Source organism: Kogia breviceps, chromosome 9 (assembly GCF_026419965.1).
Source record: "Kogia breviceps isolate mKogBre1 chromosome 9, mKogBre1 haplotype 1, whole genome shotgun sequence".
Lineage (NCBI taxonomy): Eukaryota > Metazoa > Chordata > Mammalia > Artiodactyla > Physeteridae > Kogia > Kogia breviceps.
Genome location: NC_081318.1, coordinates 108797588 through 108818204, shown reverse-complemented (window position 1 = coordinate 108818204; position 20617 = coordinate 108797588). Strand labels below are relative to the sequence as shown.

General features: G+C 42.4%; 1 protein-coding gene across 1 annotated transcript in view; it reads left to right on the top strand.

Annotated features, from left to right (window-relative positions):
• The first annotated feature begins 549 nt into the window (after nucleotides 1–549).
• LANCL2 (LanC like glutathione S-transferase 2) overlaps nucleotides 550–20617 on the top strand; it is a 66048-nt gene continuing 45980 nt past the window's right edge. The window contains exon 1 of the mRNA XM_059074571.2: nucleotides 550–1055. Within this exon, the coding sequence (XP_058930554.1) occupies nucleotides 867–1055 (189 nt within the window). The 5' untranslated portion in view covers nucleotides 550–866. The remainder of the gene's footprint in view (nucleotides 1056–20617) is intronic.

The following is a 20617-nucleotide window of genomic DNA, read 5'->3' as shown; positions in this document are numbered from 1 at the left end:
TTTTCAGTGCTTGGTACTGTCTTCCTCTATCATGTCACTTTTTGATATATTAATGTTTACCTTGCTTGGTTTCAGAAAAGTATCCACATCATGCTAAGCTATGCTTACTTTTCTCACCCACTAACTTGAAATCCCGAGGGTAGAAACTATCTTTTGTCATCACCTAGTACCATCTGGAATTCAATGTTTAAATGGACAAAAAAAAAGGGAATAATATATTTCCCTCGAGGAGGAGAAATCATTATATCTATTTAGTTTCAGGTAATTAAAGAAACAACAAGAAGAACAAAGAGAACCAATAAAGGCTGCTAACTATGTTGTGATTACATAAATGCAGATGTACCTGCTTGTGTCCTTTTATTATTATACATGTTATGCTCCTGGGCAATTAAACTAATATTGGACGAGCCTGGGGCGGGGGGGGGGGTCAATGAACTATTTAGGTGATTAAGGATGCTTTCACATTACGTGCTGCTACCAAAGATACCTGTTTATTCAAAACAAAGGGACTTAAAACCTAAAAGGAAAAAAAAAAGGCGGTGGCTCCTCCTCCAGACCCCCCTCCCCCCCGACGGCGGGATGACTGGGAGGGACAGCGCCCTCCCCGGAGACGCTGTCCTTGCGGCGCCGCCGGCCGGAGCCTACTACTCGGAGGGGACCCCGCTATCGCGGCGCCCCGGTGACTGCGAACCGCCGCAGCCTCCCCGAGGGCCCGTCTAGAGCCGGGCCGGGGCGGGGCGCCCGCCGCCTTCCTTAGGGCTTGCCTGAGACCCGCTCGCGGCCGGGCCCGAGCGCCTCGGAGGAGGCTTGTCCCCGCTCGCTCACCGTACCGCGCGGCCCCGCGGAGGCCAGGGCGCGCGGCCGACATGGGCGAGACCATGTCCCGGAGGCTTAAGTTGCAGTTGGGCGGGGACGCGGATATGGAAGAGCGGGCGTTCCCTAACCCCTTCCCGGACTACGAGGCCGCCGCCGCCGGGCCGGCCGAGGAGCCGCCACGTGCTCGTCCCCAGCTCACTCCCGACGAGCTCGGCCTCCCCTTCCACAGCGATGGGAAGGTGAGTCGGCGAGCGGCGGCCGCACTCGGGCCGCGCCAGGCGTTGGGGGAGGGGGAGCGCCGGCGGTGGTAGCGTCCACCCGCCGCCCCCGCGCCGCGCGCTGCTCCTGGGTCAAGGCCCTGGGTTCCGCCGCTGGGCGGTCCGGGGCTGGCGAGCTCCCAGCGCGCGGGCGCCGAGCTGCGGTCCTTCCCGGTCGATGTGGCCCTGGAAGGCTGTGGAGCTCTGCGTTGTTAGCCGCTTTCCTTCTGGTAGGCGCCTCCTGGTCCCTCGTGCCTTTGAAATACGCTCTTTCGGGGCTCTCGGAAGTGCGGGCCAGGTCTCCGGCGTCTGTTGAGGTGCAGATTTGTTTACCATCGAGGGCCCGCCCCCAGAGCTGTACAGCGTACCCTCTGACCGCCTGTTGGCACTTTCCCTGGGGCCGAGGTTATCGTCAGCCCTGGCCTCTGGTTCCCTGCCCTTGGAATGTAGGGCTTGGGAACAGCAACCAAAAGGCCTTGTTTCTACACAGTAGTGTCACTGTGATGGGTCTGGTATGTGCGCCCAGGAGTCGGAAGTGGGACACGTGTGAACAAGCTAACTCGGTAGGGGGAAGGTGGACAGGAAGGAATACGTGAATATCGGCACAGCTGTTCTTGTTTTGGTAAAACCGCGCGTTCACCGGTTAGGTTCCTGTGTTTCCACTGATCTCTGTTCCAACTCCCACTTTACCTCCCTGGCTCCGCGTGTATTTTTGTGTTTGAAAAGGTATTAGTTCGCCCCAATGAAGGCAATTTTGAAAGAGCTAATTTTGGTCTGAACATGGAATCTTAGGCAAGTGAGTTTTCTAAACTCGCTCTTCTTGTATGTAATTCAAATTTGGAGAACAATTCCTAGCTCACAGGGATGTTAGTGATTGCATTAAAGTATATCAAATGGTCTGTCAAACTGCCTTACCTGGTACCTGGTAAGCCCCCAATAAATGCATCCTCTTTCTTCCCCAGGAAAAGTCAGTGCTTGTGGTTTAGAATTCATATGTCAGCACTGATTTTTCTCCGGATTTCTTTTGTTTTCACATACATTTCTGTTTTGTTTGTGACCTGGTGTTTAAATCCTTTGTAGTAAAAATAAGTCTCTGGCAAACATTTGAAAAATCTGTCATTCATACATATTATCAGTTGCTGTCTCAGTATTATCCTTAGAGTAAGGAGGCTACTGCAGTTTAAAGATAAGTGAAAGGAACCACTATTTGAGTCTCCCTGAGAACAGTAAATAGGTGAGAACAGTTGAGTTTCATTTTCTACCTCAGAGAAGGAGGTAAACACTGGTTCTGAAATTACATGTTTTTCTTTTTAACCTTTTATATCCAGTAAACATAATGTTGACGTCAACTACATACCAAACGGGCTTATGTAAAAGAAAATTAAACCACGAATAACTAATGGGGCTTGTGATATCTCCATGCAATTAAACAATTAAAATAAGTCCGGGTGGGGGACCCATGCCAGTGGTCGTTGTTATATGCTAAAGGAAAGGGGAAGAGTTTTTTCATGTTCTTGAACATGAAAATGAGAGCACATTAAACTGGCCTCAAAGAAACGGGAGCAAACTGACCCTGGAACTGAAAACTTAAGTGTACGTAAAACAATCAAGGTGGGCTTCCCTGGTGGCGCAGTGGTTGAGAGTCCGCCTGCCGATGCAGGGGACGCGGGTTCGTGCCCCGGTCCGGGAGGATCCCACGTGCCGCGGAGCGGCTGGGCCCGTGAGCCGTGGCCGCTGCGCCTGCGCGTCCGGAGCCTGTGCTCCGCAGCGGGAGAGGCCACAACACTGAGAAGCCCACGTACAGAAAAAAAAAAAAAAAAAAAAAAAAAAAAAAAAAAAAAAAAACAATCAAGGTGATGTTGATCAGACCACCGTATGACCAATTTCAAGAGGACTGTCAGAGCTGACTGTGCTGTTTCTACACGTATCCCCCTGCTTCCACTTACACACCCCAGAAACTCGCCTTTAAAAGCTCTCACCCACTGGTCATCCTTGGGGGCGGGAGTTGTCAGCCTTTGGACACGAGTACCCCCTCCCTTGGTTTGCCAGCCTCCAAAATAAAGCACACTTTCATTTCCACCAGCCTTGCCTCTAGAGTATTGGTTTTAGAGCAACAAGCAGCCTGATCCCGCTTAAGGTGAGAGAAAGAATGCTTAGATTTAGGGAAGTCGTAAAATAAAATGAACATGAATTAAGTTCCCCTGCCTTCTGTATTGATAGATTGTGATTAACAGATTATTACATCTTTAATTCTTAGGATATTAAGAATGTACTTAAAATAGAAGTTGTCAAACTATGCATATGTTTTGATAGTCGTGAAGTTTCATGAAAATGAGGGTGTTATGAGTTGAATTGTGTCTTCCCAAAAGATGAAGTCCTAACCTGTGGAATGTCAGAATGTGACACTTGGGAATAAGGTTATGTTAGATGTAATTAAAGTAAGGTCATGCTGGAGTAAGGTAGGCTCTTAATCCACTATAAACTAGTGTCCTTAGAAGAGAGACAGAGACACACAGGGAGAGAGAAAATGGCCATGGAATGATGGAGGCAGAGATTAGAGTGATGCATTTGTATGCCAAGGAATGTCAGAGATTGCTAGCAAACACCAGAAACTAGAAGAGGCAAGGAAGGATTCTGCCCAGAATCTCAGAGGGAACATGGCCCTGCCAACCCTTGATTTTGGACTTATGGCCTCGAGAACTGTGAGACTATAAACTTCTGTTGTTTTAAGCCACTCAGTTTGTTTCGGCACCCTAGGAAATTAATACAGAGTGTAATTTTTAAATTAGGCATTGAGGAATAATTTTATCATGATGGTGTGTGCTGTTAGTGAGAAAAGATTACGTAAAATCTACCAACACAGTAACTTTATTAGTAAGTATTCTTTAAGTCACTTATTTGATCCTGTTTAGGTTAGCTGTCTATATGTTGTGGTGTAATCAATCAGTAAAATTCACCTCAAATTCTAAAACCAGATCAAGTCTACTTCACTGCATTATGTTTCTGTACGTAGGCTTTTGTAACATTTTGACAACGTCGGTTCAGATACTATGAAAAGCAGTGAACCAGTGTGATAGCAGCTTTCTTTGTTTTTGTTTTTTAAATTATGGAAGGCATCTAAAGTCAACACGGTTGGCTGCTTCTCTAATAGCCATTTCTTCCCTTCTTTTTGCTTGATTTCATTGTGGCCGTGGACTCGAGGAGCTGCGTCACGGCTGATGTACACCAGTGTTTCTCAGAGTGCCCCTCTGATGAGCAGCCTCAGGTGTATCTGCTGTATCATCAAGGATACACTCAGGAGAGAGAAACCACACAGTGCTTTGAGAGGGAAAGTTTAATGTAAACAGTTATTACGAACCGTAAAGAGATTGGAGTAAGGAGAGGTTGCCTCATGAGAAGTGCAGAGAACCCTAAAGAATGTAGCAGTAGCCGATACGAGGAGCAGCCCCCTTCCTAGGGCTGAGAGGGCACTCGAGGGAGAAGCCACTGTTGTTATCCATCCGTTGCTATGTAAGAAATGATCCCCGAACTTAATAATTTAGTAAAAATTTATTGCCTCACATAGTTTCTGAGGGTCAGGAATCCAGTTGCTGTAGCTTGCAGCCCAGTTGGCTCTTTGTGATGGGCTGTCCTTAGGTTTTGCTCTTGTAACCTTGAGGCGTTTACAGGCTTAGTTCTGGTTTGCTTACAGAGGCTGCCAAGGCAATAGAGCCACCTCAGCCTGGTGGTCTCCTTGTGTAATTGATCTAACAATACCCCTTTTGGTCACGCTCTCATACAGGAGAGATTGATCTCAGATGGTGTATAAGCGCCACCCTCGGTCGCCGTCAGAGTTCAGTTGCTCTTGTCTCATTGTGAAAACTCACAGGTTGTGGTGTCAGGGCCATGGAAGAAATGTTTGTGCTGTTCGTCTCTTTGTTCACTTTGTTTCTGTTTCTCCAAGAGCACGGAGACCACCTGATGTGCTGCTGAGGGCTGTGAACGTGCGTGTAAGATGGTTGAGAGAATATAGCCCACCAGGGAGACTGATGACGACTCTGAAGAGGGTAACACGGAGACTGAAGGCTAACCCTAAGCCAGGGCCCCCGGGAACCAAGCCAGTTGGTATCAGATAAATCAAAGAATGTACCTGAAGGGATATCAACCTGTTTTAGCCAAGTAGCTTATTTGCTAATTTCTTACATTTGCTAAAATATCAGAGGGGTTGATCCAGGTACAGCAGGAAGTATTTGCTTTGGTGCACACTGCTTGTTTAGACAGTAAGTGATCTAAGCAGTTCTGTTATCTAGAACCACTTTAGCAAGAAAGCCTAGTGACTTTTTTTTTTTTTTAACATCTTTATTGGAGTATAATTGTTTTACAATAGTGTGTTAGTTTTCCCTCTACAACAAACTAAATCAGTTATACATACACACATGCTCCCACATCTCCTCCCTCTTGCATCACCCTCTCTCCCACCCTCCCTATCCCACCCCCCCAGGCGGTCACACAGCACAGAGGTGATCTCCCTGTGCTATGCAGCAGCTTCCCACCAGCTATCTAATTTACATTTGATAGTGTATATATGTCCCTGCCACTCCCCCACTTTGTCACAGCCCACCCCTCCCCCTCCCCATATCCTCAAGTCCATGCTCGAGTGAGTCTGTGTTTTATTCCCGTCCTACCACTAACCTCTTCATGACATTTTTTTCCCTTAGAGTCCATATATATGTGTTAGCATACGGTATTTGTTTTTCTCCTTCTGACTTACTTCACTCTGTATGACAGACTCCAGGTCCATCCACCTCATTGTAAATAACTCAGTTTCATTTCTTTTTATGGCTGAGTAATATTCCATTGTATATATGTGCCACATCTTCTTTATCCATTCATCTGTTGATGGACACTTAGGTTGCTTCCATGTCCTGGCTATTGTAAATAGAGCTGCAATGAACATTTTGGTACATGAGTCTTTCTGAATTATAGTTTTCTCAGGGTATATTCCCAGTAGTGGGATTGCTGGGTCGTATGGTAGTTCTATTTGTAGTTTTTTAAGGAACCTCCATACTGTTCTCCATAGCGGCTGTATCAATTTACATTCCCACCAGCAGTGCAAGAGGGTTCCCTTTTCTCCACACCCTCTCCAGCATTTATTGTTTCTAGAGTTTTTGATGATGGCCAATCTGACCGGTGTGAGATGATATCTCATTGTAGTTTTGATTTGCATTTCTCTAATGATTAATGAGGTTGAGCATTCTTTCATGTGTTTGTTAGCAATCTGTATATCTTCTTTGGAGAAATGTCTATTTAGTTCTTCTGCCCATTTTTGGATTGGGTTGTTTGTTTTTTTGTTATTGAGCTGCATGAGTTGCTTATAAATTTTGGAAATTAATCCTTTGTCAGTTGCTTCATTTGCAAATATTTTCTCTCATTCTGAGGGTTGTCTTTTGGTCTTGTTTATGGTATCCTTTGCTGTGCAAAAGCTTTTAAGTTTCATTAGGTCCCATTTGTTTATTTGTGTTTTTATTTCCATTTCTCTAGGAGATGGGTCAAAAAGGATCTTGCTGTGATTTATGTCGTAGAGTGTTCTGCCTATGTTTTCCTCTAAGAGTTTGATAGTGTCTGGCCTTACATTTAGGTCTTTAACCCATTTTGAGTTTATTTTTGTGTGTGGTGTTAGGGATTGTTCTAATTTCATACTTTTACATGTAGCTGTCCAGTTTTCCCAGCACCACTTATTGAAGAGGCTGTCTTTTCTCCACTGTATATCCTTCCCTCCTTTATCAAAGATAAGGTGACCATATGTGTGTGGGTTTATCTCTGGGCTCTCTATCCTGTTCCATTGATCTATATTTCTGTTTTTGTGCCAGTACCATATTGTCTTGATTACTGTAGCCTTGTAGTAGAGTCTGAAGTCAGGGAGCCTAATTCCTCCAGCTCCATTTCTCGTTCTCAAGATTGCTTTGGCTATTCGGGGTCTTTTGTGTTTCCATACAAATTGTGAAATTTTTTGTTCTAGTTCTGTAAAAAATGCCAGTGGTAATTTGATAGGGATTGCATTGAATCGGTAGATTGCTTTGGGTAGTATAGTCATTTTCACAATGTTGATTCTTCCAATCCAAGAACATGGTATATTTCTCCACCTATTTGTATCATCTTTAATTTCTTTCATCAGTGTCTTATAGTTTTCTGCATACAAGTCTTTTGTCTCCTTAGGTAGGTTTATTCCTAGATATTTTATTCTTTTTGTTGCAATGGTAAATGGGAGCGTTTTCTTAATTTCACTCTCAGATTTTTCATCATTAGTGTATAAGAATGCCAGAGATTTCTGTGCATTAATTTTGTATCCTGCAACTTTACCAAATTCATTGATTAGCTCTAGTAGTTTTCTGGTAGCATCCTTAGGATTCTCTATGTATAGTATCATGTCATCTGCAAACAGTGACAGCTTTACTTCTTCTTTTCCTATTTGGATTCCTTTTATTTCTTTTTCTTCTCTGATTGCTGTGGCTAGAACTTCCAAAACTATGTTGAATAAGAGTGGTGAGAGTGGGCAACCTTGTCTTGTTCCTGATCTTAGTGGAAATGGTTTCAGTTTTTCACCATTGAGAACGATGCTAGCTGTGGGTTTGTCATATATGGCCTTTATTATGTTGAGGAAAGTTCCCTCTATGCCCACTTTCTGCAAGGTTTTTATCATAAATGAGTGTTGAATTTTGTCAAAAGCTTTCTCTGCATCTATTGAGATGATCATATGGTTTTTCTCCTTCAGTTTGTTGATATGGTGTATCACATTGATTGATTTGCGTATATTGAAGAATCCTTGCATTCCTGGGATAAACCCCACTTGATCATGGTGTATGATCCTTTTAATGTGCTGTTGGATTCTGTTTGCTAATATTTTGTTGAGGATTTTTGCATCTATATTCATCAGTGATATTGGCCTGTAGTTTTCTTTCTTTGTGACGTCTTTGTCTGGTTTTGGTATCAGGGTGATGTTGGCCTCATAGAATGAGTTTGGGAGTGTTCCTCCCTCTGCTATCTGTTGGAAGAGTTTGAGAAGGATAGGTGTTAGCTCTTCTCTAAATGTTTGATAGAATTCGCCTGTGAAGCCATCTGGTCCTGGACTTTTGTTTGCTGGAAGATTTTTAATCACAGTTTCAATTTCAGTGCTTGTGATTGGTCTGTTCATATTTTCTATTTCTTCCTGGTTCAGTCTCGGCAGGTTGTGCATTTCTAAGAATTTGTCCATTTGTTCCAGGTTGTCCATTTTATTGGCATACAGTTGCTTGTAGTAATCTCTAATAATCTTTTGTATTTCTGCAGTGTCAGTTGTTATATCTCCTTTTTCATTTCTAATTCTATTGATTTGAGTCTTCTCCCTTTTATTCTTGATGAGTCTGGCTAATGGTTTATCAATTTTATTTATCTTCTCAAAGAACCAGCTTTTAGTTTTATTGATCTTTGCTATTGTTTCCTTCACTTCTTTTTCATTTATTTCTGATCTGATCTTTATGATTTCTTTCCTTCTGCTAAATTTGGGGGTTTTTTGTTCTTCTTTCTCTAATTGCTTTAAGTGCAAAGTTAGGTTGTTTATTCGAGATGTTTCCTGTTTCTTAAGGTATGATTGTATTGCTATAAACTTGCCTCTTAGAACTGCTTTTGCTGTATCCCATAGGTTTTGGGTCGTTGTGTCTCCATTGTCATTTGTTTCTAAGTATTTTTTGATTTCCTCTTTGATTTCTTCAGTGATCACTTCGTTATTAAGTAGTGTATTGTTTAGCCTCCATGTGTTTGTATTTTTTACAGATCTTTTCCTATAATTGATATTTAGTCTCATAGCGTTGTGGTCGGAAAAGATACTTGATACGATTTCAATTTTCTTAAATTTGCCAAGGCTAGATTTGTGACCCAATATATGATCAATCCTGGAGAATGTTCCATGAGCACTTGAGAAAAATGTGTATTCTGTTGTTTTTGGATGGAATGTCCTATAAATATCAATTAAGTCCATCTTGTGTAATGTATCATTTAAAGCTTGTGTTTCCTTATTTATTTTCATTTTGGATGATCTGTCCATTGGTGAAAGTGGGGTGTTAAAGTCCCCCATTATAATGGTGTTGCTGTCGATTTCCCCTTTTAAGGCTGTTAGTATTTGCCTTATGTATTGAGGTGCTCCTATGTTGGGTGCATAAATATTTACAATTGTTATATCTTCTTCATGGATCGATCCCTTGATCATTATGTAGTGTCCTTCTTTGTCTCTTGTAATAGTCTTTATTTTAAAGTCTATTTTGTCTGATATGAGAATTGCTACTCCAGCTTTCTTCTGATTTCCATTTGCATGGAATATCTTTTTCCATCCCCTTACTTTCAGTCTGTATGTGTCCCTAGGTCTGAAGTGGGTCTCTTGTAGACAGCATATATATGGGTCTTGTTTTTGTATCCATTCAGCCAGTCTGTGTCTTTTGGTGGGAGCATTTAATCCATTTACATTTAAGGTAATTATCGATATGTATGTTCCTATTACCATTTACTTGTTTCGGGTTGTTCTTGTAGGTCTTTTCCTTCTCTTGTGTTTCTTGCCTAGAGAAGTTCCTTTAGGATTTGTTGTAGAGCTGGTTTGGTGGTGCTGAACTCTCTCAGTTTTTGCTTGTCTGTAAAGGTTTTAATTTCTCCATCAAATCTGAATGAGATCCTTGCTGGGTAGAGTAATCTTGGTTGTAGGTTTTTTTCCTTCATCACTTTAAATATGTCCTGCCACTCCCTTCTGGCTTGTAGAGTTTCTGCTGAATGATCAGATGTTAATCTTATGGGGATTCCCTTGTGTGTTATTTGTTGTTTTTCCCTTGCTGCTTTTAATATGTTTTCTTTGTATTTAATTTTTGACAGTTTGATTATTATGTGTCGTGGCGTGTTTCTCTTTGGGTTTATCCTGTATGGAACTCTCTGTGCTTCCTGGACTTGATTGACTATTTCCTTTCCTATATTAGGGAAGTTTTCAACTATAATCTCTTCAAATATTTTCTCAGTCCCTTTCTTTTTCTCTTCTTCTTCTGGGACCCCTATAATTCGAATGTTGGTGCGTTTAATGTTGTCCCAGAGGTCTCTGAGACTGTCCTCAGTTCTTTTCATTCTTTTTTCTTTCTTCTGCTCTGCAGTAGTTATTTCCACTATTTTATCTTCCAGGTCACTTATCCGTCCTTCTGCCTCAGTTATTCTGCTATTGATCCCATCTAGAGTATTTTTAATTTCATTTATTGTGTTGCTCATCGTTGCTTGCTTCCTCTTTATTTCTTCTAGGTCCCTGTTAACTGTTTCTTGCAAATTGTCTATTCTATTTCCAAGATTTTGCATCATCTTCACCATCATTATTCTAAATTCTCTTTCAGGTAGATTGGCTATTACCTCTTCATCTGTTAGGTCTGGTGTGTTTTTATCTTGCTCCTTCATCTGTTGTGTGTTTTTCTGTCTTCTCATTTCGCTTATCTTACTGTGTTTGAGGTCTCCTTTTTGCACGCTGCAGGTTCGTAGTTCCTGTTGTTTTTGGTGGCTGTCCCCAGTGGCTAAGGTTGGTTCAGTGGGTTGAGTAGATTCCCTGGTTGGGGGGACTAGTGCCTCTGTTCTGGTGGATGAGGCTGGATCTTGTCCTTCTGGTGGGCAGGTCCTCGTCTGGTGGTGTGTTTGGGGATGTTGGTAACCTTATTATGATTTTAGGCAGTCTCTCTGCTAATGGATGGGGCTGTAGACCTGTCTTGCTCTTTGTTGGGGATAGGGTGTCCAGCACTGTTCTTTGCTGGTCCTTGAGTGAAGCTGGGTCTTGGTGTTGAGATGGAGGTCTCTGGGAGATTTTCGCCGTCTGATATTACGTGGAGCTCGGAGGTCTCTTGTGGACTAGTGTCTTGAGGTTGGTTCTCCCACCTCAGGGACACCGCCCTGGTGCCTGGCTGGGGCGCCAAGAACCTTTAATCCACACGGCTCAAAATAAAAGGTAGAATAAATAGAGAGGAAAGAAAAGGAAGGAAGGAGGGAGGGAGGGAAGGAAGGAAGAAAGGAAGGAAGAATGAAGGAAGGAAGCAAGAAAGCAAGGACGGAAGGTGCAGAGGAAGAAAGGGAGGAAGGAAGAGAGGAAGGGAGGAAAGAAGGGGGAAGGAAGGAAGAAAGGAGGGAAGGAGGGAAGAAAGGAAGAAAGAAAGGGAGAAGACAGAGTAGTATAAAGTATAGTTATTAAAATAAAAAATAATTATTAAGAAGAAAAATTTCCTTTTAAAAAACAAACAAACAAAAAAAAAAAAAAAAAAAAAAAAAAACAGAAAAATGGGTCGGTCTAACCCTAGGACAAATGGTGCAAGCAAAGCTATACAGACAAAATCTCACACAGCAGCACACACATACACACCCACAAAAAGAAAAAAAAGGGGAAAATAATAGTATATCTTGCTCCCAAAGTCCACCTCCTCAACTTGGGATGATTCGTTGTCTATTCAGGTTTTCAACAGATGCAGGGCACTTCAAGTTGATTGTGGAGCTTTAATCCGCCGCTTCTGAGGCTGTTGGGAGAGATCTCCCCCTCTCCTCTCTGTTCGCACAGCTCCTGGGGTTCAGCTTTGGACTTGGTCCCGCCTCTGCGTGTAGGTTGTCCGAGGGCGACTGCCCTTCGCTCAGACAGGACGATGTTAAAGGAGCAGTTGATTCGGGGGCTCCAGCTCACTCAGGCTGGGGGGAGGGAGTGGCACGGGGCGGGGCGAGTCCGCGACGTCAGAGGCCGACGTGACGCTGCACAGGCCCAAGGCGCGCCGTGCGTTCTCCCGGGGAAGCTGTCCCTGGATCCCGGGACCCCGGCAGTGGCGGACTGCCTCCCTCCCGGGAGGGCCGGTGTGGAGAGTGACCTGTGCTCACACACAGGCCTCTTGGTGGTGGCAGCAGCAACCTTAGCGTCCGACACCCGTCTCTACTGTCCGTGCCGACAGCCGCGGCTCGCGCCCGTTTCTGGAGCTCCTCTACGCGGTGCTCTTAATCCCCTCACCTCACACCCGAGGAAGCAAAGAGGCAAGAAAAAGTCTCTTGTCTCTTCGGCAGCTCCGCGCCCGGTTCTAGGGCTCCTTTAAGCGGCGCACTTAATCCCCTCTCCTCGCGCCCAGGCAGCAAAGGGGGAGGAAAAGGTCTCTTGCCTCTTCGGCAGCTCCAGACTTCTCCCGAACTCCCTCCCGGCCAGCCGTGGCGCACTAGCCCCCTTCAAGCTGTCTTCACTCTGCCAACTCCAGCCCTTTCCCCGGGATCCGACTGAAGCCCGAGCCTCAGCTCCCGGCCCCGCCCGCCCCGGCGGGCGAGCAGACAAGCCTCTCGGGCTGGTGAGCGCCGGTCGGCACCGATCCTCTGCGGGAATCTCTCCGCTTTGCCCTCCGCACCCCTGTGGCTGCGCTCTCCTCCGCGGCTCCAGAGCTTCCCCCTCCGGCGCCCGCAGTCTCCGCCCGCGAAGGGGCCTCTAGTGTGTGGGAGTCTTTCCTCCTTCTCGGCTCCCTCCCACTGGCGTAGGTCCCGTCCCTATTCTTTTGTCCCTGTTTATTCTTTTTTCTTTTGCCCTACCCAGATATGTGGGGAGTTTCTTGCCTTTTTGGAGGTCCGAGGTCCTCTGCCAGCGTTCGGTGGGTGCTCTACAGGAGAAGCTCCACGTGTAGATGTATTTCTGATGTCTCTGTGAGGAGGAAGGAGATCTCCGCGTCTTACTCTTCCGCCATCTTTAAGCCGTCCCCTAGTGACTTTTGTTGTGCAGCTATGGCCTTGGCAGTAGATTTAGTGATAGTTGCCAGAGCTAAGGAGCATTATCTTCTCGTGCATTAGCAGAGAGAAAAAGCAAGTAGTGAAGTGGCAAAAGGAATAAAGGTTTTTATATTGGAGGTGAAGATCTTGTTCTGGGATCTTGGGAGATGCCATCTGCTTCTGGGGAGGAACCTCCCTGGTCATTTTCACTTTAGATCTCCACCTGGTGTGCAGTTCCCAGAGTCTGGAGGAGCCCTTTTTAGTTGAGGGATGTGGATCTAAGGTTCGAGGTCCTGAAATTTGGCTTCCATCTGGGTTTGAGGAGGAGCTGGTATGGGCCCTTCAAGGAAGTTCAAGGGCAATCTTTGTTCTTAGTGATTCCAGATCAGAAAGGTGGGAGAAAACTGGAAATATTATTGATAGTTTGAGAGTCATAGCCAGGTATTTGAAGAAGCTAGAAGAATTCAGGATCCAGTCCAGTTTACAGGTGTATAGCAAACCTCAAAAACAATGAACAGGACTAAAATCTTATATGCACATGTTTGTGTTACAATTTTCTACTGAAACATAATTTTTTTTCTCTACAATCATCCTCATTTCTATGAAAGATAATCAAAGTAAGGCTAATTTGTTTGCAAAATAAGTCGTCTCATTAAATGGCCTGTTTTAATGAGGGGACCTCCTGGGGGCTGTCAAGGGTCTCCTTCGATTTCCTCTTCTGACAGCGGAACTGTCAAAAGATAAACTGAGGCATATTACAAATGTTAAGAGTTTAGTGAGCACAAATGGATTTGAATCAGGCAGTGCCAAACTGGAAGTGGTTGGAGCATTTTTCCGACGAGCCAGGGGAACAGTGAGGGGGTTAGGGGCACTGACCCTCTGAACAGTCGAATGTCCCCATAACTTAATTCTGAATAGGTCGTTCCTCTGTACTGAATTTCTTGCATATCTGTGGTTCCTGGAATCCGTCGATTCAACCAACTAGGGATTGTGTGGTACTATAGTATTCACTGTTGAAAAAAATCCCCGTGCTGGTGGACCCAAGCAGTTCAAACCTGTCTTCTTTAAGGGTCAACTCTGTAGAAGAAGTGTGGAAGCAAAGCAAGGACATTCTTTTTTTTTTTTCCTGTATGCGGGCCTCTCACTGCCGTGGCCTCTCCCGTTGCGGAGCACAGGCTCCGGACGCGCAGGCTCAGCGGCCACGGCTCACGGGCCCAGCCGCTCCGCGGCACGTGGGATCCTCCCGGACCGGGGCACGAACCCATGTCTCCTGCATCGGCAGGCGGACTCTCAACCGCTGCGCCACCAGGGAAGCCCCAAGGACATCTTGATTGGCTATAGCTTAAAGCCTAGCTGTTTGTGGTTGGTTGTCCTTGGTGTTTTGATTTCATAACCTTTGAGGCATCTACAGGCTCCGGTTTTGGTTTGCTTACCACCCTGCCAGGGCTTTGGAGCCACCTCAGTCCAGTGGCTTCTGCTGATGAATCTAACAGCGGGGCTTTGGCCGGCTAAGGGGGAGCGCCGCCTGAAGGGAAAGGCAAGGAGTAGAGCCTGACTGCAGAGGAGGGAGCGTGAACAACATTGGGTGGTAATGGGGCTGAAAAGGTAGATTGGAGCCAATTCTAAAGGACTTAATGGGTCCTAAGGATTTAAAAATTTTTTCCATACAAAAGTGAAGATAAAGAGAATTTTTACTTGGAATCTGTAACTTGACATTATCTTGAGCTGTTGGAAACTCTTCATTTTATACTTTTTCACTTAATTTTCTATATTTTTGCTCTTCACTTCAAAATTTGTTGAATGTCATAATATATCATGGAAGCATAAGGAAATAGCACTTTTCAGTTGCCCAGAAAATATATTGGCTCGGCCAAAAAGTTCGTTCGGGTTTTTCTGTAACATCTTCCGGAAGAACCCGAACGAACTTTTTGGCCGACCCCATAAATTTTCTTTCATTCAGATGAGCTAAAATGGGGGTGAGGGAGGGAATATACTCTACAGCTTTTCTCATCAAAGTGACATTTGTGGACCCAAAACATCAGCCTTTCCTGAATGCCTGCTAGAAGATGTGGCTTCCGCCGTACGCCTAAAGAACCAGAACCTGCATTTAACCAAATTCCCAGGCCGGGCAGTCCATATGCCCATTATATTGGAGGAGCACTGCTCTACAGCTTGTTGAATTTTCTTTTAATTTTAACCTCCAGCGAGTTTCCACTTCCTGATACGGAAAGATATTGACATCAAAGCATAAGGGGAAGATTATGTAGGGGAGACTACACAAATATTGCAAATCAGCATTTCCAATCGGTTGGGAATAACATGTGGAGTATAGAGCAGGTGAGGACTTGGATAGACCTGGGTGTGACTCCTACTTTTCTGCCACTTATTAGCCATAGCCTTTGGGCAAGTAATTTGGGCAATGACAGTACCTTCCTAATAGGTTATGACTATTTAATTAATGCATTTAAACACTTAGAACAATGCCCATTAACATAGGATAATCGCATTTATCTTATCAGCTTGTAGTAAAGGGTTAAGTTGAAAAGGTAATTGAAGTTCTTAATATAATCTATTGGTTGGAAGTTGATAATAATATAGTTGTAGAGTAACCCATTCCTCTATAGGTTGTTATGGTGTTTAAGTTAATACATTTAGAGCACCCAAAAGGGTGCCTAACACTGATACAATTAGTACCTTGTTACACATAGTTACTAATGTATAGGTGAGTAGTTTTAAGAGTTCAGTTAATAGCAGTTAATGATAGCTATTAGCATTATTATGTATCCTATTTTTTGTCACTATACCATACAATGTGATAATGAAAAATTGCTTACGGGCTTCCCTGGTGGCGCAGTGGTTGAGAGTCCGCCTGCCGATGCAGGAGACACGGGTTCGTGCCCTGGTCCGGGAAGATCCCACATGCCGCGGAGCAACTAAGCCCGTGAGCCATGGCCGCTGAGCCTGCGCGTCCGGAGCCTGTGCTCCGCAACGGGAGAGGCCACAACAGTGAGAGGCCCGCGTACCGCAAAAAAAAAAAAAAATTGCTTAAAAGTTTATATCTTTAGTAGAATATAAAAAAGTATTGCATATCCTTGACTTTCTCCTTCTTAGAGAAATGCTTATTCTTGTGCCTTTTCCTTCTGAGGAAAATATAGGCAAACATGCAGTATTCATGTGGGTATGTTCTGAGATTTCTAAATTCCGTACCATACTTTCCTCCCTCACGTCTCTGCAGTGGGAACACTAACACGCCTGCTGATGGTGGGGAAGGTGAAAAAGGATTATTGGGTGTTGGCGAGTCAGCTAAACTCTCTGCCCACAGTTCTGTCAACTCATGCTCTTTTTATCGGGGCCTCAGCAAAATTGAAAATTGTTGTATATCATGACATAGATCTTCAGATTCGCATGCTTATGCTTGAACCCCCAAACAGGAGCTCTGAAGGTTTAATCCATGGTTAGTGAGGGCTGACTGTGATTCATTTTTGTTTCTCTTCCCCACTTGACTCTACTCTTTGAGACAGGAATTTTTTCTTACCTATGCTTGAATTATTATTATTATTTTAAAAACTATCGCCACACTTGATGCTGAGCTAGGACAGAATAGATACTCAGTGAATGTTGAATGAATAAATGTACTGAAATAAAATACTTTTTTTTTAGAATCATTTTTATATATTTAATAGCATCATTTTATCTTTAAAATCTCTTCTGTATCTAGAATGTCATATGAGTCATGACCTAGGTCCTCTAGACAGTCTTCTAACCTAATATAAGACTGTGTAATACACTTCATGGGTGTCCCAGGTGAGGCCTATATTCTGTAGGGTGGCCACCTAGGAGTCTGCTAGGGCCAGAATAGGTTTGAGCCAATTTTACTTGAATAGAATTGAATATAAGAAACTGAGTTTCCTTTTCAGAAAATGTTTCTCTTCCCTAGATTTTAGCTAATACCATGCAACAATTGTTTAATCAAAAATGAAACCTAGTTTTTCACGGAGAGCTTTCCAAAAATAAATGTAATTTGACCACGAAGTCCTATTAACCTTATGTCAACTATAATTGTGTATGCTTTGAGCCCTTGTAATCAGTTTATTAATATACCATTACTAAACAGTTGTCCTTGGTTCTTTATGGCAATTATAAACTTCTTTTGTGGTTATGATATATATATCTCCTAGAGAGTATACACAGCAGATTATCAGTTAAGTTTTATGACACAAAATAAGTACATCAGAATTGGACAGATGTGTGTGTTTAGGATATGTAGTCTAGAATATTTTCTATTAATAGTGTTACTGAGTTTGAAACAAGAAAAACAGAAACGGGCCGGATTATGTAAATATATACCTATTTTTAAAAGAATGAACTATTTTCAGACATCTAAGCAAACAGCATTTCCTTGACACACATTTAGTATAGGTAATGATCTTTCTTCTGTTTATTGAAAATACTGCTAGTGAGGGTAGACGTTCCCCCACCATCTAATTCTTTACTGTCAAAACATACAACTTTTCCCCCCTTTTCTCCTTTAGTAATTCACTTTGAGGTAATGATTGGGGTACTTCTGTTTATTCATTTTTGTTTGAAAATAAAGTGTTAGAAAACCAAGCCCACCTACGTCATATGTGTAAACTGTCACAGAGCATCTTCCCCTGGGAGATCTGAGATTACAAAATATACTTTCCTCAGCCTGTGCCCTGGATTAAAAGGATTTGTTAAAACCTTTCCTATGAAAGAATTACTTGCTAATGTATATATATATATATATGTGCCTGTATATACATATACTTGTAATTACTGGTATCTATATATTTGCACATATTCTGGAGTGTATAATCTGTGTATCGCACATACACAAAATGTGGGTTAAAAAGCTATTTTTATTATCTTTAAAAATGCAGACAAGTCATTGTTAGCTTTAGTTTGTCTATAACACGGGGATGATAATGTTGTTATAGGGTTGTCAGGATTGAATTAGATGGAGTGTCACAAGTGCCCACCTATGTGAGGAGTATAATAAATGATTTTATTCAAAAGCTCTCCTGGTGCATTATTCAAACTCAGAAATTTGGTTCACAAATACCTGTTCCAAACATTACCTTTTTCTTTAGGAGTTATTTATTTGTGCATGTTAAACACCTCTATTTTGAGAGTTTCCACTCTCCTCTATTTGAAGTTAAGATCATGAATTTTAAAGTTAATGATCAATCTTTTTAAAGATTTCTGTATTTTTGTATTTTAGGGTTGTATTTCCTCAAACACAGCTTTCATTAAAAAAAATACAGAAAAATATTAAGTATTAGAAACACCAACATCGTTTTGCTTTATAGCACTTTGGGGCATCCTTGTTTGGGAAAATTGCCTAGTATGTAGGAAAAGAATATTTTCTTTCTAATTGCAGCGCACTTACGAAAAATTAATCTTTGAGTCAGAGAAAAACCTCCCAAATTCTTTAGCTACTCGTTCTGTTTCTGTGCTTTGTGGAAGATGTGTATTGTATTCATATGGTGTGATTGAGTGAAAGCTGTAGTAAGCCTTTCAAAAATCTAAAGGTAAACTGTAAATAGGGAATCAAGCAAAGATTTTCACAACAAGGGCTCAGCATAGGGAGGCCCAGGAACTTTCGAATTAGACAGTCTAGCTACAGCTCCAAGAGCTCGGTCCCTTGTTGTCTCACGTGACGCCTTGGGCTGGCCTCAGGTTGCTCACCTAAAAAACAGAATCATTCAGTAATGTGAACATTAATTGAAATGTCACATAGAGCACTTAGTGCTAGGCATATGGTGAAGTGCTCAATAATTATTAATTATCTTTATAATAATACCATTATTAAATGAGATGAACCAGTTAAAATTTCTCCAAATAGAATTACATCATAATAATTTTTTTTCTTTGTTCTTGAGACTTGGGTTCCAACATCAACGAATTAGAAATCTCTTTGATGACAGAGTTAAGAAAATCAGGAACTAGAAAAGATGCCTTAAAGCAAAGGCATAGAAATTATTTTCACAATGGAATTTTGGCAAGTATTAAAAAAGGAATTAGAGTGAGTAATCGTAAGCCTTAGAACTATACTCCAGTGTCATTTATGAGGAATAAAGCATATGCTTTGGAATAAAGTTATCATGCCAGAGCTAAAATTGTACATGAATGTGTTAGGCCTGCATTCAGCTACAATAAACAGAAGATTCAACTTGGAAGTATCTTAGTTAGATCATTTTTCCTGTATAGCGGGAAGTCCAGAAGTAGGCAACTCTTGGTGTTGATTCATTTCAGGATTTCTGCAGTTATGTTGGTCTTTCTCTCATATTTTTTGTGTTACAGTATAAGATGGCTGCTCTAGTCCCAGATCTCTTGTCCAATTTTACAATAGGACAAAGGGAGAAAAAAAAGAAGGGAGTACCAGCTGTATCTTTCTCTTTTATCAAGAAAAATGAGAACCTTCCAAGATCCCTTAGAAGACTTGCACTTATATCTCACTGGTTAGAACTGTATCTTATGGCTGCCGCTGGTCATAAGGCAGTCTGGGAAAGCAAGTAGCTCTTCTGGGGTTGGATGCATTGCTGCTGTGAATCTAATCAGGATTCTGATAATAAGGAAGAAGGGTGTCTGCAATAAGTGTGGGCTAGGTACTACCTTATGGGTTCTGCCACACCAGGTAATGAAGTGGTAGTACTCTGGTTTTTTTTCTTCTCGTGAAAATTACTCTGTATCTCTTTGATTAATGGTGGAAACCAAAGGTCAAGACACAGGAGGCTTAAATTACTAACTTGGAGTCTAAAAGTTATTAAACAGTTGGATGGAGAATCAGACAGCTATCCTCTTTGACACATAACAGCAGTACATGTTAATTCTTCTGATCCATGAAAACAGGATATCTTTCCATTTGTTTACCTCTTCACTTTCTTTCATCAGAGTCTTAACAGTTTTCAGAGTACAGCTCTTTCACCTCTTTGGTAAAATGTATTCCTAAGTATTTTGTTGTTTTTGATGCTATTGTGGTGAGACTGTTTTATTTCTTTTTCTGGATAGTTTGTTGTTAGTGTATAGAAACAACTGATTTCTATATATTGATTTTATATCCTGCAGCTGTACTGAATTTATTGGTTAGTTCTGTCAGTTTTTTGGTTGGGTCTATAGGCTTTTCTGGATATAAGATCATATAGGTAAATATAAACAGTTTTACTTCTTCCTTTCCGATTTGGATGCCTTTTATTTCTTCATCTTGCCTGATTGTTCTAGCCAGGATTTCCAGTACTGTGTTGAACAAGAGTGCTTAGAGTGGCACCCTTGTCTTGGTCCTGATCGTAGTGGAAAAGCTTTCAACCTTTCACCATTGAGTATGAAGTTAGCTATAACCATGTAGTAAGTATATGGCCTTTATTATGTTAAGGTGTTCTTCTATTCCCAATTTGCTGAGAGTTTTATCGTGAAAGGATGTTGTATTTTGTCAAATGCTTTTTCTGCATCTATTGAGGGGATCATGTGATTTTCATCTCTTCTTCTATTAATGTGATGTGTCACATTTATTGATTTGCATATATTGAACCATCTTTGTATCCCAGGGGAAAATCCCACTTGATCATGGTGTAAGATCCTTTTAGTGTGTTTTTGAATTCATTTTGCTAATATCTTGTTGAGAATTTTTGCATTCGTGTTCACCAGGGATATTGGTGTGTAGTTTTTGTTTCACATAGTGTCCTTATCTGGCTTTGGTAGCAGGGTAATGCTGGTCTTGTATTTGGGAGTGTTCCCTCTTCAATTTTTTGAAAAAGTTTGAAAAAGGTAGGGTGCTAATTATTCTT